The 15,491-nt window shown below is 48.0% G+C and overlaps 1 protein-coding gene across 2 annotated transcripts in view; it reads right to left on the reverse strand.

Annotated features, from left to right (window-relative positions):
• The window catches only part of six1a (SIX homeobox 1a), a 251,117-nt gene that overhangs the window by 95,181 nt on the left and 140,445 nt on the right, over nt 1–15,491 (reverse strand). The window contains exon 3 of one of the 2 annotated variants that reach the window (XM_070879470.1): nt 2,847–2,865. The exons of the other annotated variant lie outside the window; for it this stretch is intronic. Coding sequence (XP_070735571.1) covers nt 2,862–2,865 — 4 coding nt within the window. The 3' untranslated portion in view covers nt 2,847–2,861. Of the gene's footprint in view, nt 1–2,846; nt 2,866–15,491 lie in introns of those variants that run through there. 2 annotated transcript variants of the gene reach the window in all.

Consider the following 15,491-nt stretch of genomic DNA (forward strand, 5'->3'; position numbering starts at 1 on the left):
TCCAATGCCTTTCCACCAATGTCCAGCTCGGTGGGACTGCAATTGCCTGGTTCCATTCTTATCTATCTAATCATAGGCAGAAAATCACAAGCAATGGCTTCTCTTCCAGCTCCGGCATTATTGCCTCTGGTGTCCCCCAAGGATCTGACCTTGGTCCCCTCCTATTTCTCATCTATATGCTGCCCCTTGGTGATACATCCGAAAACACGGAGTCAATTTCCACATGTACACTGATGACACCCAGCTCTACCTCTCCACCACTTCTCTCGACCCCTCTACGGTCTCTAAATTTTCAGACTGCTTATGCGACATCCAGTACTGGATGAGCAGAAATGTTCTCAAATCAAATATTGGAAAGACTGAAGCCATTGTCTTTCGTCCCCGCTACAAACTGCGTTCCCTAGCCACTGATTCCATCCCTCTCCCTAGCATCTATCTGAAGCTAAACCAGACTGTTCGCAACCTAGGTGTCATATTTGGCCCTGAAGTGAGCTTCCAGCCACATATCCATGGCATAACTAAAACTGCCTATTTCCACCTCCGTAACATTGCCCGCCTCCGCCCCGCCTCAGCTCTTCTGCTGCTGAAATCCTCATCTATGCCTTTTATCTCTAGACTTGACTACTCCAACGCACTCATGGCTGGCCTCCCACATTCTACCCTATGTAAACTTGAGGTTATCCAAAACTCAGCAGCCCGTGTCCTAACTCGCACCAAGTCCCGTTCACCCATCACCCTGTGCTCGCTGATTTACATTGGCTCTTAGTTAAGCAACATCTCGATTTCAAAATGCTCTTCCTTGTTTACAAATCCCTCTATGGCCTCGCCCCTCCCTATCTCTGTAATCTCTTTCAGCCTCACAACCCTATGAGATGTCTGCACTCCTCAAATTCTGCCCTCTTGAGCATCTCTGATTATAACTGCTCAACCATCGGTGGCTGTGCCTTCAGCTGCTTGGGCCCTAAGCTCTGGAACTCCCTCCCTAAATCTCTCCACCTCTCTACCTCTCTTTCCTCCTTTAACACGCTCCTTAAAACCTACCTCTTTAACCAGCTTTTGGTCATCTGTAATTTCTTCTTTTGTGCCTCGGCGTCAAATTTATGTATTTGCTCTTATATCACCACTGTGAAACACCTGGGGATGTTTCGCTATGTTAAAGGCGCTATATAAATAAAAGTTGTTGTTGTTGTTGGGATGGATGACCCACCTCAGGAGGACGACGATGATGAGGAGGAAGATGAGGAGCTTCAGCCAAGGAGGAGGCAGCCTGACAATACTGTGGCTGGAAGGGCTGCTCGTCAGAGACTCATCACGCATCGATTCCAGTGAATGACTCAAGATTTGCCAGCCTGTGCACCTCGGCATCTAATAAACCCATCACTCCCCACCCTGCAACCCTCCGTGTATGTAAATCGCAGCACAATAATGTGAAGAATGTAAACTTTGTTTATTTAACACATAAACCATGGTGTGCTGAAAACAAGCACAAGACAACGCCTTCATCCCCAACAAATAATCATAACCACAAGATCCCTTCAAACATTCTCAACGACATCCAAGTGCAACTATCGACATCAGTTCATTTTTGAATAAGATGGCCATCTCTGGCAACTAGCAAACAATTGTTCCTTCATTCATCAAAATGCAACAATTTACATCAGCTCACATTCCAACAAGGTAGCCATCTCTGTTGACTATCAAGCAATTGTTTAATGGGTCATACAAATGCAACTAGTTATATGAGTTCATATCTTAAATAGGTGAGGCTTCCCACAGGTCTTTATTTACTCTTGTACAGTGCTTTAGCACCCCTTCCCTTCACCCCCCTCCCACACCTACTGCTCCTCTTCAATGGGGTCTCAGGGCCTGCAGATAGTAGTCGGTTACTGACTTGGAGCTGCAGCCACACTTGTTGGCCTACGACGAAGTCCCCGACCAGCTCGGGTCCTGGAAGGCCTGGCTGCGGACTGCCTCACCTGAGCATGGGCGGCAGCAGTCTGTTCTGGATGGGTTGCAGAGAGAGGCAGGTGCAAAGGCGGAATTATGTCATCCTGAGAGACGATATCACGTTCCAACAGGCCCGACACAGTGCTACTCCTCTGGGGCAGAACCTCATCATCTGCAGAAATCTGGGTCAGCAAGGTTTGGTCGCCATTGAACTGATGGGGCCCCAGACAGGATGGCAGCAATCAGTGCATCTGTGGAATTAAGTTGCCTTTGCATTAAGACTGACTGCGACTGCAGCACTGTATAGAGCTGATTGATGCCACCATGCACCGACAACATTACAGTCTGCAGGCCTACAATAGCATCGGCCTGTGCTCAATGGACACTGCAACATCAGCCATAGCCCATGCTACCATGTCTGGGACCCCATGGTCTTTGTTTGTATCCAACATCCATTGGTATCTACCAAGGATGGGCTCTGTGGGCTGCTGAGAGGCATATGCAACAGTTGAGGCGGACTCCTCCATCCTCACAGCTAGTGCATCAAAAGTGGCACTTTTGCTAGTGCACCCAGCCGATCGCTGTGCAACTGCAGAGATTGTCTTGCGACAACCTCTAGTTCCAGCTCATCATCAAATTGCTACTGAGCATCACTCAGGTGCTCACTCACCCTCTGGGGAGCTGGCCCCTGGGCTTCCCCTCTCCCATGGAGTTGCTGCAGGCCACTGGCTCCTGGAGCATCTCCCATCTTTGCCTCTCTGACCACCCCTTCATCACCAAAGGTGCTGGCCCCTCTCTCAGATGGTGCTGGCTCCTGTGTGGCATTGAAGGAGATGTTCTCATCCTCCTCCTTCTCCTCGGCAGCATCTCCACCAGTGGAAGGCTGATGTGAAAGCCCCGGTGCGTCTGGCTGATCATCTGAAAGCACAAACACATAGAAGACTAGTTACCTGCAGGTGAGGGGGCCTGGAGTGGTGAAGACATTCGAGAACACCAGTCTCATGGAAAGAGCTGAAGGATTGTGGTATCAGGCCTAAGTGGCCTGCCGGATGCATCAAAGGAACTCAACATACAGAGACTGACCCCAGGGGGTTCGTCCTCACCCACTGCTAAGGCACCAACTTGAACAGAGTGAGGACCTGGAGTTCAGAGTCTCCTCCTCTAGTCCTCATCTGTTCTCTATGGTTGTGGGCGAGCTCTGTCTGTATGATTAAAGAGAACATCTGAGTTAGAGCCCTTCTATCAGTGTGTCCCAAGTGCCTTACATAGTTTAGTAGATGTTACTGTATGAGAGTCTTCATAGCTCGATGTAACTTCCATTCGCTGTATGTACTTGCTGTGGCAATGCTTGAATTAGGGGGCCAGGACCTAACAGTAATGGGGAGGCTACCGTCTTCCAGACACATAAGAAGACTGAAGAGTTAACAACATCAGGGGTGGGTCTGCAGAACCGAGTAGGAACGTTAACAGCGCATCCAGGCCTTTGCAGTGGTGAGGCCTCAAATGGGAACCTTGCATCTGGCCTCACCCACGTAGAGCATGGATTCTGAAACACTACATTGAGCAAAGAGTGCACATTGAGCTCCGAGCATAGCATGGTGACGTTTAAAGTTTAAGATACTCATCCTCACCAGCCGTGTCATGTCGTTCCACTTTTTTCAGCATTGAGTGGCTGTCCTGGTCACCATGTCAAGGCATCAAGGAGTGCATCCACGGCAGCATCCGAGAACCTGTGGGCACGCTGGCGAGCTACTGCTGCTAGGTCTGCCACCCTCACCGCCTGAGTGAATGCAGAGGAAGCGAATATACCCACGAGGCGTTGAGGCCCCTAATCAACACCTCAATGGAATTCAGGTGTCGCCACTATGTGTGTGACGCAGCTCCAAATGATGCCTAATGCCTGGATGTTGAGGCCACGCTTAACAGCCCACTCAACGCTGCTTACCGTCTCCAGGTAAGTGTGCAACGCCATGATTTCACGCTGCAATCCACTTTTTAGGCACCAAAACTGAATTTTGCGCTTCAGGTCCGCATCTTACGCTTGGCGGTAAAAAATCTTCTCAGTCGGTGACACCGCCTCAAAATCGGCGATACTGAATTTCAACCCCTGAGACTGAGACATATGGTATACAACAGCGCCATCTAGTGTGGAGATCAAATTTGGAAAACTCAATCTGGTAAGTAAAAGGAATAGGTTAGATTAATTATGAGAGAAATAGTGTGACAGAAATGATACAGAACGTAAGCCTGACAGGAGGTGTGCCCATATTCAAAATGTTTATTTAAACATTGTAGTTTAATATAATATAAGCAGATTGCCTGTGACATGTAGTGTTTTCTAAGGACAGAACTATGTAGTTCACAGTGTATTATTCTGTTGTTAAGGTGGATCTATGTTCCTTGAAGTCCTTAAGGTCTAATTGCCAAGTAAACACAACTTAGGGTACATCAGAGTGTAATGTTTGGTGAGGGATCTTTGTATTTTGGAAAGTGCTTATAGAATTCAGGCATCAGGTCAAAAGCACCCAACATTAAATAACTGGCTTTCTCTTAAAAAAATATTGGCCCTATCTGAAACAAAGGATGACAGGCACATACTAGATGCAGACTTTTAAATCTAAGTAAATATTAGCCAGGAATATTCTCAGAGCTGTGCCCATACCGCCACTGTTACTTTGCTGTGAATGCAACGGAAACCCTGATTACCCTCTCCTCCAGCACATTCTCCTCCTTTGAGCACCTCACCTTGTTCCACCCCTCTCGCATCTTCTTCAAATTCTTAATTCAAATAAGGAAATGTTGTAATTGTTATGTCTTTAGATGCTCTGATAATGACTCCACGAGGCATTGCTCTTGAACTGTCATGAGGATACCACATGGTGGATTCCCTTTTATACCTGGGTACCTGTGGTGTACAGGTGACCCCTGGGCCTCCACCAGTTGCACCCTCTGGTGGTGCCAGCATAGTATATACAGTGTGAACTTTGTTGATAGTACCTCCGGTAAACAAGTCTCCATCTTATGCAACTATACAGTGACTACACAGAGAGTATATCTATAGTGTACATATATAACATCACTCTCCCCCAAGTCTTTTGTGCCAATACCTTTGCACTATGTGCTCTGGCTTAGCTCTCCCCAGACTTAAGTGCCAATAGCCCTTGCACTTTGGCTGTGCTTTGGCTTGGCTCTCTCCCTGTTAATCCCCAAGTCCTTATTGCCATAACGTTGGGTAGTGGTTACCAGTTGGGATGGTTCGATGATCCAGTGGGACTTCAATGGGTTCTGGGTGTGATCCATGTGTGTGTCCATGGCTACATACATCCATTTTCCCTCCCACATGTAGATCATGCCAGTGGTTCATCACATTTATATACATTCATATACATTCAAGTCCAGAAAAGGAAATTTGCATTTACATCATTGCATTTGTGGTACAGTTGTGAGGCAAGTACATTTGACTGGTGAGATACATTGATGGTACATCTTTGGGATCAGTGCTGGGGTCAGCACCGGTCGGTACGTGAGGACAAGCTAGTTCCAGAGCTGCTGGATGGTGTCCAGGCAGCCTGGTGGCGGCGCGTTGCCCGGTGCTGGCAGTGGGAACCCGGTTGGCTCGAGTTGCCCGCCCTCAGGGCTTTTGCTGTTGCTCCTAGCGTCGGGCAGGTTCACAGATGCCTGTGATCCCTGTCCTCTCCTTACGCCCCGGGTCGCTGCTGCTCCCAGAGGAGCAGTCGTCTAGCAGTGCACAGGGAACTGCTGACTCGCTTTCTTGGGCATTATTTGGTTTGGGATCCTGGTTGGTCCCGGTCCCAATTGGGAGGACCGACGCGGGTGAACCCTCGCTCCCGGACATAGCTTTGGTGGCGATGGGGTCTGGGGGCTACGCCTTAGCGCAGTTTGCTCTTTCAGGCTCATGCTGGTTGGTGCCATCGGGTGCCTGAGAGGTGGAGCCGATCGGGGCAGGGTATCGATACCAGTGCTGTTGCCCTCCTGAGATCGGTTGCTCTGCAGCTTGTCTATTTTAGCTGCTTGTGGCCACACTCTGTGGTGTATCACCCTGGTCCAGAGCAGGCTACAGCATCCGGTAGCCCGCTGGACCTGTGTGCTTCTGATGGGTGTTTTCCCACTACATAATCAGAATATAGTTGAAATCCTGCATCGCACAAGGTTTCCTTGCTTATTGTAGATAAACTGTAGCTCTGATCGCAATCACCCGACTTTTCTTTGCTTATTACATGTATAAAACTCTGATCATCAATTACAAGCTTTACATTTCGCTCACAGTTGTTATTGCATTGAGTGAGAATGTGGGACTGTCCCTTTAAGTGTGATGGGTTGCTGGCCTCCTTTAAGAGAGCCTTGCTATCTTTACCCCAATCCTCTTCTTCGCTTGATACCACGTGTTGCTCCATCAGCACTGCACCTTGTGGTCTGGCCACCGCCATCTTTTCCTTCAATGCTTCACCTCGTGGTTTGGGCGCCATCTTTCTCCCATCCATGATGTCAGCTGCTGTGATCCTCTTCTCCCCGGGTTCTGCCACCGAAGCTGGGAAGTCGCCTTTGGATCTGATTTTCTTCCTCCGGAGTCTTGCCACTGGAGCCTGGAAGGTACATTCAGGTCGTCTCAGCTGGATCATCTCCACGCAGTCATGTTGAGCAGTCTATGCCTCGGGTGCTGTGCTAATCTGCTATCTGGTGCCAGGTCCACCCCCAAGTGAGGGGTTGCTGTGCCTCCGAACGTGGAGGATATCGATCGCTGGAGGGATGAAGTCTTCCCACTTCCAATGGATCTTCTCCATCCACCTTCTTCCAAAAAGCGTTGGTCCATCACCTGCAACAATCCACAGTGGTACTGCGCCATCATGGAGTACCTTAACATTCGCACTACCAACGACTGGGATAAGTTCGTTGCTGTAGGTGTGCAGCTTTGCTTTTTGACCAACTTGGGTCGTTCAGTTTGATTGTCCCATAGCCTCTCAAAGGCTTCTTGATTCATTACTTAATGGCTCGCCCCTGTGTCCACTTCCATGAAGACTGGAGTGCCATTTATTTCGACTTCCATTCTCAACGTGGACATTCTGTACACCTCATTGTGGGGGTGAGCTGCCTCTCTGACCACCATTTCATAATCTGCGCTGGATTCTGCAGACTTCTGCAGACTTTTCATCAACACGGTGAGTCTTATTTCTTTTACACATTCGCTGGAGGTGGCCCTTTGTGCTGCACCCTTTGCACACATAGTCCTTAAAACGGCACTGGTGAGCCCGGTGATTTCCTCCGCAACACCAGCATGGTGCTAACTGATTAGCCCCCCTTGGCGGACTCAGAGTTAAGGGACTCGGGGGCCTGTTCTCTCTCCCTTGAGGAGATTCACGTTCTACAGTCCAGCCTTTAAAAGATGCCAGTCTGTGTACAGTACTTGCCGGCTTTGAGTCCTGAGGATGAATCATCCGCATAGAGCCGCAGGTCGAGGTCAAGAATGCCTGGCTCATGGTGATGGCCTTCTGCAGTGTGACTGTGGTATCTGCAGATAGTAGCCTGTGAAGAAGGCCCTCATGGCCGATTCTGATGACAAAGATATCCTGCTGCGCTTCGGTGAGGTGTTCACTGAAATCACACGGTGCCGCCAACCTCCTGAGGCCTGCAACATATTTTGCGATTTCCTGGCCTTCGGGCCGTCGGTGTGTATAAAACCGGTGTCTGACTGTGAGGATGCTCTCTTTGAGTTTGAGTTGTTCTTGGATCAGCATTACAAGCTCCTCGTATGTCTTGGTCGTTGTCTTCGCTGGTGCCAGCAAGTCCCTGATGAGACCATAGACGGTGGGCCCACAACTGGTGAGTAGTATAGCTCCGTGCTTATCAGCCAGTGTGGCTGGATCATCGCCTGCCAAGTCGTTTGTTGTGAAGAAATGGTCGAGCCTCTCCACAAAGGTGTCCCAATCATCCCCATCGGCGAACTGCTGCAACGTACCAAAGTTAGCCATTTTCGCGAGAAAATCCGTAATCTCATCGCCAATTGTTATGTCTTTAGATGCTCTGATAATGACTCCACGAGGCAAAGTATTGCACTTGAACTGTCGTGACCTTAGTCCATTTACTATAACTCCAGAGTGAGGATACCACATGGTGGACTCCCTTTTATACCTGGGTACCTGTGGTGTACAGGTGACCCCTGGGCCTCCACCAGTTGTACCCTCTGGTAGTGCCAGCATAGTGTATACAGTGTGAACCTTGTTGGTGGTACCTCCGGTAAACAAGTCTCCATCTTATGCAACTATACAGTGTCTACACAGAGAGTATATCTATAGTGTACATTTTTAACAGTAATCTTAATTAAATCTGCTTCTTATCACAAAATCATTGTAAATATTGTTCCATGTTCGAGCCCCACGTTGTTTCTCACCAAAGTATTCTCACTGCTTTCCTCCCTCAGCCTCTGCACTGAGCGGCTTCTTATCCTCGATGATTCCAACCTCAATCTCAACTCACCTTGCCCTCTCTCCTCTGAGATCTCTGCCTTCTTGTCATCCTTTAACCTCTCCCTCCTTATAAACTCTCCTACCCATATTCACAGCCAACCCTTCGACCTTGCCATTTCATGTGGCCTCTCTATTTCTATCGTCTCAATCACAAACAAAGCTATCTCTGATCACCTCATTGTTTCCCTCACCACTCACATCCCCTTCCCACTTCCAACTGCATCCACCCCTGTAAAAAACACTCTACCCCAAGTCACTTACAACTGCACTTTCAAACTCCAAACTGTCTAGTCTTTGACCCTCCATTCGCCACAATACTTCAGCAGCTCAATCACGCCATCACCTCCACCTTTGATGCCTCAGTAAAACCTTTACTCTCTTCTACCCAGGTCATTCCCCTTAGGGTGTGCTCCCCATCTTTGTCCTCTTAAGTTCATGGGACACAGACGTATATGCCGCACAACTGGTTTAGCCATTCATCTCCAGATCTGGCACTATCGGTCCCAGTTCTTTTCTGCCAATACTGCTCCATTATTCCAGGATCATCCTAGAAGTCAACATGAACCCCCAACTTCTTTTCTCCATTCCCAACCATCTCCTTGAAGCCCTCTCCCCTGCCCCTTCCACCCTCTCCTCCAACAACGTGCAACGAGCTAATGGACTTCTTTGTCACTAAGATTGAGACCATCAGTTTAGCTTCCTCTGCTGAATCCCTCCCTTCCCCTAGCCCACCAAGCCACGTTTTCCTTAATGTCCTCCCCACCCCCCGACCTTGAATATTTCTCTAGTTTCTCTTCCATCTCCCCTCATGCTCTCTCCAAGTTTATCTTGTGCTTGAGACCCACTTCCTGTTCTTTCGACCCTATTCCCACTAAACTGCTGACCACCCAATTTCCCTTCCTAGCCACCATGCTAGCTGATATTGCAAATGGTTCCTCCCCCTCAGGCGCAGCCCCCTCCAATGTTCCCTCTAAACTGCATGACCAAATGGGAAAGGTCCCGCACAAGCTGTTCTTGGCATCTCTGTTGTGAATACTGAGCATGCGCAGAAATTTAAAGGGACCACGCACGAAAAGAAATAGAACAAAATGCAGCTTATATTGTCCCCCTCCCTTTCAAATCTGCCATCATCACCCCCCTGCTCAAAAAAACCCCTGTGTCCTTGCAAACTTCCACCCCATCTTCAATCTCCCTTTCCTCTCCAAAGTCCTTGAACGTGTCATTGCCTCCCAAAACCGTGTCCATCTTTTTCGCAAACCTATGTTTGAACCTCTCCAATCAGGTTTGCTCCCCTGCATTGAAACAGCCCTTATCAAAGTCAGAAATGCCATCCAATGTGACTGTGACCGTGGTAAATGATCCCTCCTCCTCCTTCTCAACCTGTCTGCAGCCTTTGACACGGTTAACCACACCTTCCTCCTCCAACCCCTCTCCTGTGGTTGGATTTTCCCCCAGAGTGGAATATGGGCAGCTGGCCAGCAGAACGTGACAGTAGGCTGCCAAGAGGATATTTTCAGGGCCGGGCCTCATTTGCATCGGGCCGGCAGGTGTGGCCGGAAACTGAAAATGAGATTCAATTACAGGGGCTGACAATTGACATTAGTTTGACAGAGCGAGTAATAATGAAAATAAGCAACGAGATTAGGTATAGGTAATAGAAGAAACCTGTGAAACAGCTCGGTTGTGTGGAATGCTACCTGGAGATGAAGAGGGTTGATGTGAATTAAATATTCTGTCCAAATCCAATTTATGTAAATTTCCAATTTTGACAACAAAATGTCCTAACAAACACTGCAAAGGAACCTTGGTTCTGCTGCACAGCAATGAAGCATATCAGGCCACATCACCATCCTCCAGTTATAATTCACTGTCTTCAGGGAAAGTGGGATAAGGGGGAAAGATAGGGGTGATAAAGATGATCGAATGAGAGATTTTTGCTGCATTTATTTTGCAGCTACTAGTCTGGGATCATACTGCTTGGCAGGATCTCTAGTTATGCCCAGGAGAGGGTGTTTGATGACCTAACCCACACCAAGTCCCGTTCACCCAACACCCCTGAACTTGCTGACTTACAGTGGCTTTTGTAATGTATTTGCTTCATGGGTTATTTGCTGAAGAATTCATAGGAACACATTACTATTAAGAACGAGTCGGTTTATTAATCACACTACAACTCCTAGTTAAGCAACTCCTCAATTTTAAAATTCTCATCCTTGTTTGAAAATCCCTCCATGGCCTCGCCCCTCCCTATCTCTATAATCTCCTCTAGCCCCACAACCCTCCGAGATCTCTGCGCTCTGCCAATTCTGGTCTCTTAAGCATCCCTGATTTGAATCGCTCCTCCATTAGTGGCCATGCCTTCAGCTGCCAAGGCCCTAAGCTCTGGAATTCCCTCCCTAAACTTCTCCGCATCTGTTCCTTTCTTTCCTCCTTTGAGGTGTTCCTTAAAATCGATCTCTTTGACCAAGCTTTTGGTCATCTACCTTATTATCTCCTATGTGGCTCAGTTTGAAATGTTGTTTTATAATGCTCCTTGAATCGCCTTGGGATATTTTATTACATTAAAGGAGCTATATAAATACAAGTTGCTGTTGTGTGTGGTGATACACATGTGCACAGCTCCTCTCCCCAGAGTTAATGCTGGAAATTTCCTTGCATCTTCTACCAACACAACTTTGATGGAAGTTCGGCAGAAACCATGGCCCTGAAATTACAGTCTCCACCGTTGTAATCCTTTTGAAAGGCCCCGCAACTTCCGGGTTTCCGCCGAAATTGGTAACTTACGATCTGTCAACGTACGCCTTGACAGATCATCTGAACCGCATGGAAAATGAGTATTGCTGGCGCATTTGGCTATTTGCCCAACAACTGCCCAGCAATTGTTCACGAAACTCTTACGGCTGATAAAAGCAGGCATAGGGCCTGCTTTCATCAGCATAAGGGTATATATAAGCCTTAAATTAAATATTAATAAAAATCAAAAATGATGCAAAGACACTTTAAATTAGTTTATGCAAATATTGGCCTGGATTAAGATGTTTAAAATTATTTATCAAAAAATTAAATTTTTATTGAAGTTGGTGCAGTGAAGGGATTTATGAATAAAACTGAAATTCAGTACATTTATATTTATTAGAATTGTGTAAATTGTACGATTATTTGGGGATTCCATTGCATATCATTAGGGGATTCACTTCATAAATAATTGCAATGGAACCCTCCTTTGTGATTGGAAGACCGGGCCCATGTGATCCCAGGGACGCTTTCGAACCATCTGTGTCCCTGTGATCCGTCGGCCTCTACACAGATATACACCTGGAAACCTGTGACCGCAACTCCCCCAGCGTGGGGGATTTGTTTCGCGGGTCGGAGGCATACTCCAGAGTTACACCTCTGACCGCAATTTCCAGTCCCTTGTTTATATGCATAAAGGGGATTTCCACCAAAGTTACGTTGGCGTCAAGGGAGAAATCCTGAAGAAATTCGCAGCAAAATGTTTTGAGAGTGCAGGTGGCAATATCTAACCATTTAAATTAACTCCAAGTAGGTTAAAAAGTGTCAGGTGGGCCTTAGGCACTTTTTACATTCGATTTCACACAGTACTAGAATTGAACTCTAGAGACTTGTGATGTCAAACCCAACAGATGTGAAACTTTATCTTTCTGCGAATCTCACACGGCTTGTCTTGCATCAAGTTAAGACGTGACTGGATTTAAATTGCAGCTTTAGGCTTACAGCTTCTTCACAGCGTCACTATATTGCAGTGCAAACGCACCTTAAATTTAAATTAAAATGGCATAGATTTTTTTTTAAAGTAGGATAATTCATAAACACTATATGCAAATCAATAGAATGAATTTGCTCACGTACAATAAGTAAAACATTTTGAGAACTGTTATGTATGAAGAAAGAATCAGACTGTGAGCTCAAAGTAAAGTGTGACCTCAGTCTTTTATTGCAGGTCTCCAGAATGCCTCTCCAACCTGTGAGGCCTCCTTAAGTACCTGTGCTCCCAAGGGATTATGGGAACCCTTGGGACTCCAGGGGATGAGCCCTCTGGTGGCTGTACAGAGTAAAGACAAGTTCACATATATAACAACACTCTCCCCCCCAAAAAAAATGTCAATAGTATAACTACTTACAATGTGAGTCAATCTCGGGCCCTTCTTGCTTTGGTTGATCATCTCGGTGTGAAAGCTGGTATTGTTGAATCATTTGTTGGGCCCTCACTGGGCTGCTGTGCAGCTGGCCTTGCTGCGCTGCCTGGTGTGTTGGGTCCTGCTGGGCTGCTGTGGATGATGGGTTCTTCGTGGTCAACCGTGGTGCCGGTTGCCACTGGTGTGTATGTTGGGGGATCAAAAAAGGTAGGGTCCAAGGTGAGTTGCTCAGGATAGTCCATAAATCTGAGTTTGATTTGGTCCAAGTGTGTCCGGTGAATGAGTCCATTTGAAACTTTGAGCCAAAACACCCTGCTCCCCTCTTTAGCCATGACAGTGCCGGGAAGCCACTTGGGACCTTGTCCATAACTCAATACAAATACAGGATCATTGATTTCAATCTCGCGTGACACATTTGCGCTATCATGGTATGTAGTTTGTTGAAACCGCCTGCTCTCTACCTGTTCATGTAGATCAAGGTGAACTAACAAGAGCCTTGTCATAAGTGCTCTTTTCATGAGCAGTTCAGCAGGTGAGATCCCAGTGAGCGAGTGTGGTCTCATGCGGTAGCTAAGCAGGACTCGGGATAGGCAAGTCTACAGTGAGCCTTCAGTTACCTTCTTCAAGCCTTGTTGATGGTTTGCATTGCTCTCTCTGCTTGACCATTGGACGCTGGTTTAAACGGGGCAGATGTGACATGTTTGATCCCGTAACGGGTCATGAATTCTTTGAACTCAGCACTGGTAAAACATGGCCTGTTGTTGCTCACCAGGACATCGGGTAAGCCGTGAGTAGCAAACATGGCCCACAGGCTTTCAGCAGTGGCAGCGGACGTGCTAGCCGACATTATCTCACATTCAATCCACTTGGAATACGCGTCTACAACCACAAGGAACAATTTACCCAAGAACGGGCCTGCATAGTCGACGTGTACCCTAGACCATGGTTTGGAGGGCCAAGACCATAAACTTAGCGGCGCCTCCCTGGGTACATTGCTTAACTGCGAGCATGTATTACATCTGTGAACGCAGGACTAAGTCCGCATGTGACACTAGACACTAGTCACTCTGAATGTAGCATTGACTGTGGGCCAGGAGAGAGTTTGACTCCACTTCAGCTTCGGAGCAGGCTGGGGAGTGGAAGGAGCAGTGTGGCGGCCTAGCCCACCAGTCTGTGCGGCCCCCGGCCTGCGAGCACCATCGGAGCAGACCGGGGAGCGGAAGGAGCAGCATGGCGGCATACCACTCCAGGGAGCAGCACATGCTGGAGCAGGAGAGCAACGGCAGTGAAAAGGAATGTCACCAAGGTCCAGGTCGGTGATTGGAGCGTGGGCAGATACAGCAGGAACGGCGAGGTCAGGGCGAAGGAGTGGCGAGGTCGGGGCGAAGGAGCGGCGAGAGATTGTAGAGGGACGTGATCGTTGTTCAGGAGAGGCGAGAGTTCGGGGCCCAGAAGAGGCGAGGGCCCAGGGGCAGCACGGACCAGCCCACACTGCGATATGTGTCCGCACTAGGTCCGTGCAGCAGAGCAGGTCTCCAGTTGTCTTGGTTAATCCTTGCTACTGGACCAAGACCTAGCTCTGTCAAGCCCGTGTGGTGGCTGGTGTGCAACGGTCACTACACGTTAAAAAAAATCCAAGCACAGGCGTCTTCCGCCCTTCAAGATTTAGTTCGGACCTGGAATTTTAGGTCCATCATTGAAACAGCTTTGAAGATTTTGACGTGGAAGCAAGTCATCCTTGATTCGAGGGACTGCCTATGATGATGATGACGATGGAAGTCCGAATCGATACCGGGCCACCACACGTGGGATCTGGCTATCGCTTTCATCATTGCGATGCCTGAGTGGGTACTGTGGAGGTCATTGATGAAGGTGTCTCTGCTCTTCTTAGGGACCACTACACAATTGCCCCACAGAAGGCAGTCTGTCTGTATAGACATTTCATCTTTGCACCGCTGGAACGGCTTAATCTCTTCCTGCATTTCCACTGGGACACTGGACCAGCTCCCGTGAAGCACACAGCATTTGCTCACTCTCAAATGCTTCCATAACCATGGCTAGATCTGCGGGTTGCGCCATTTCCAGCCCCGTGGTAGGCAATGGCAGCCTGCTGAGAGCATCGGCGCAGTTTTCTGTGCCTGGCATGTGGCGGATGGCATAGTTATATGCGGACAACGTGAGCGCCCATCTCTGTATGCAGGCTGATGGGTTGGTATGGGTTGATATATATCCCTTTACTCTCGGAAAACAGGGATATAAGTGGATTATGGTCAGTTTCCAATTCGAATTTTAGCCCAAACAGGTATTGATGCATTTTCTTTACCCCATAGACACACGCTAACGTTTCTTTCTCAGTCATGCTGTAGGCTCTCTCAGGAGTCTTAGACAGACTCCTGGATGCATAAGCAACCAGTTGCAGTTTCCCAGAATCATTAGCTTGTTGCAATACACACCCGACGCCATATGACGACGCATCACATGCTAGTACCAAATGCTTACATGGATCATACAACACAAGCAATTTGTTTGAGCATAACAATTTTCTCACTTTTACAAAGGCATTTTCTTGGCTTTTGCCCCAAACCCATTAGTTCTCTTTTTGTAGTAAAACATGCAGTGGTTCTAACAGTGTGCTAAGACCCAATAAGAAGTTACCAAAGTAGTTCAGGAGTCCCAGAAATGACCACAGCTCCATCACATTCTGTGGCCTCAGTGCGTTCTCGATTGCCTTCGTCTTCATGTTGGTGCGCCTGATGCCGTCCGCCGCAATCCTCCTTCCCAAGAACTTCACTTCAGGCACCAGGAAAACGCACTTCGAGCATTTTAACCTGAGCCCCACAAGGTTGAGTCGACTAAGAACCTCCTCCAGGTTCTGCAAGTGCTCGACTGTGTTCCGACTTGTGAC

The sequence above is a fragment of the Pristiophorus japonicus genome, chromosome 4 (genome assembly GCF_044704955.1).
Source record: "Pristiophorus japonicus isolate sPriJap1 chromosome 4, sPriJap1.hap1, whole genome shotgun sequence".
Classification (NCBI taxonomy): Eukaryota; Metazoa; Chordata; class Chondrichthyes; family Pristiophoridae; genus Pristiophorus; species Pristiophorus japonicus.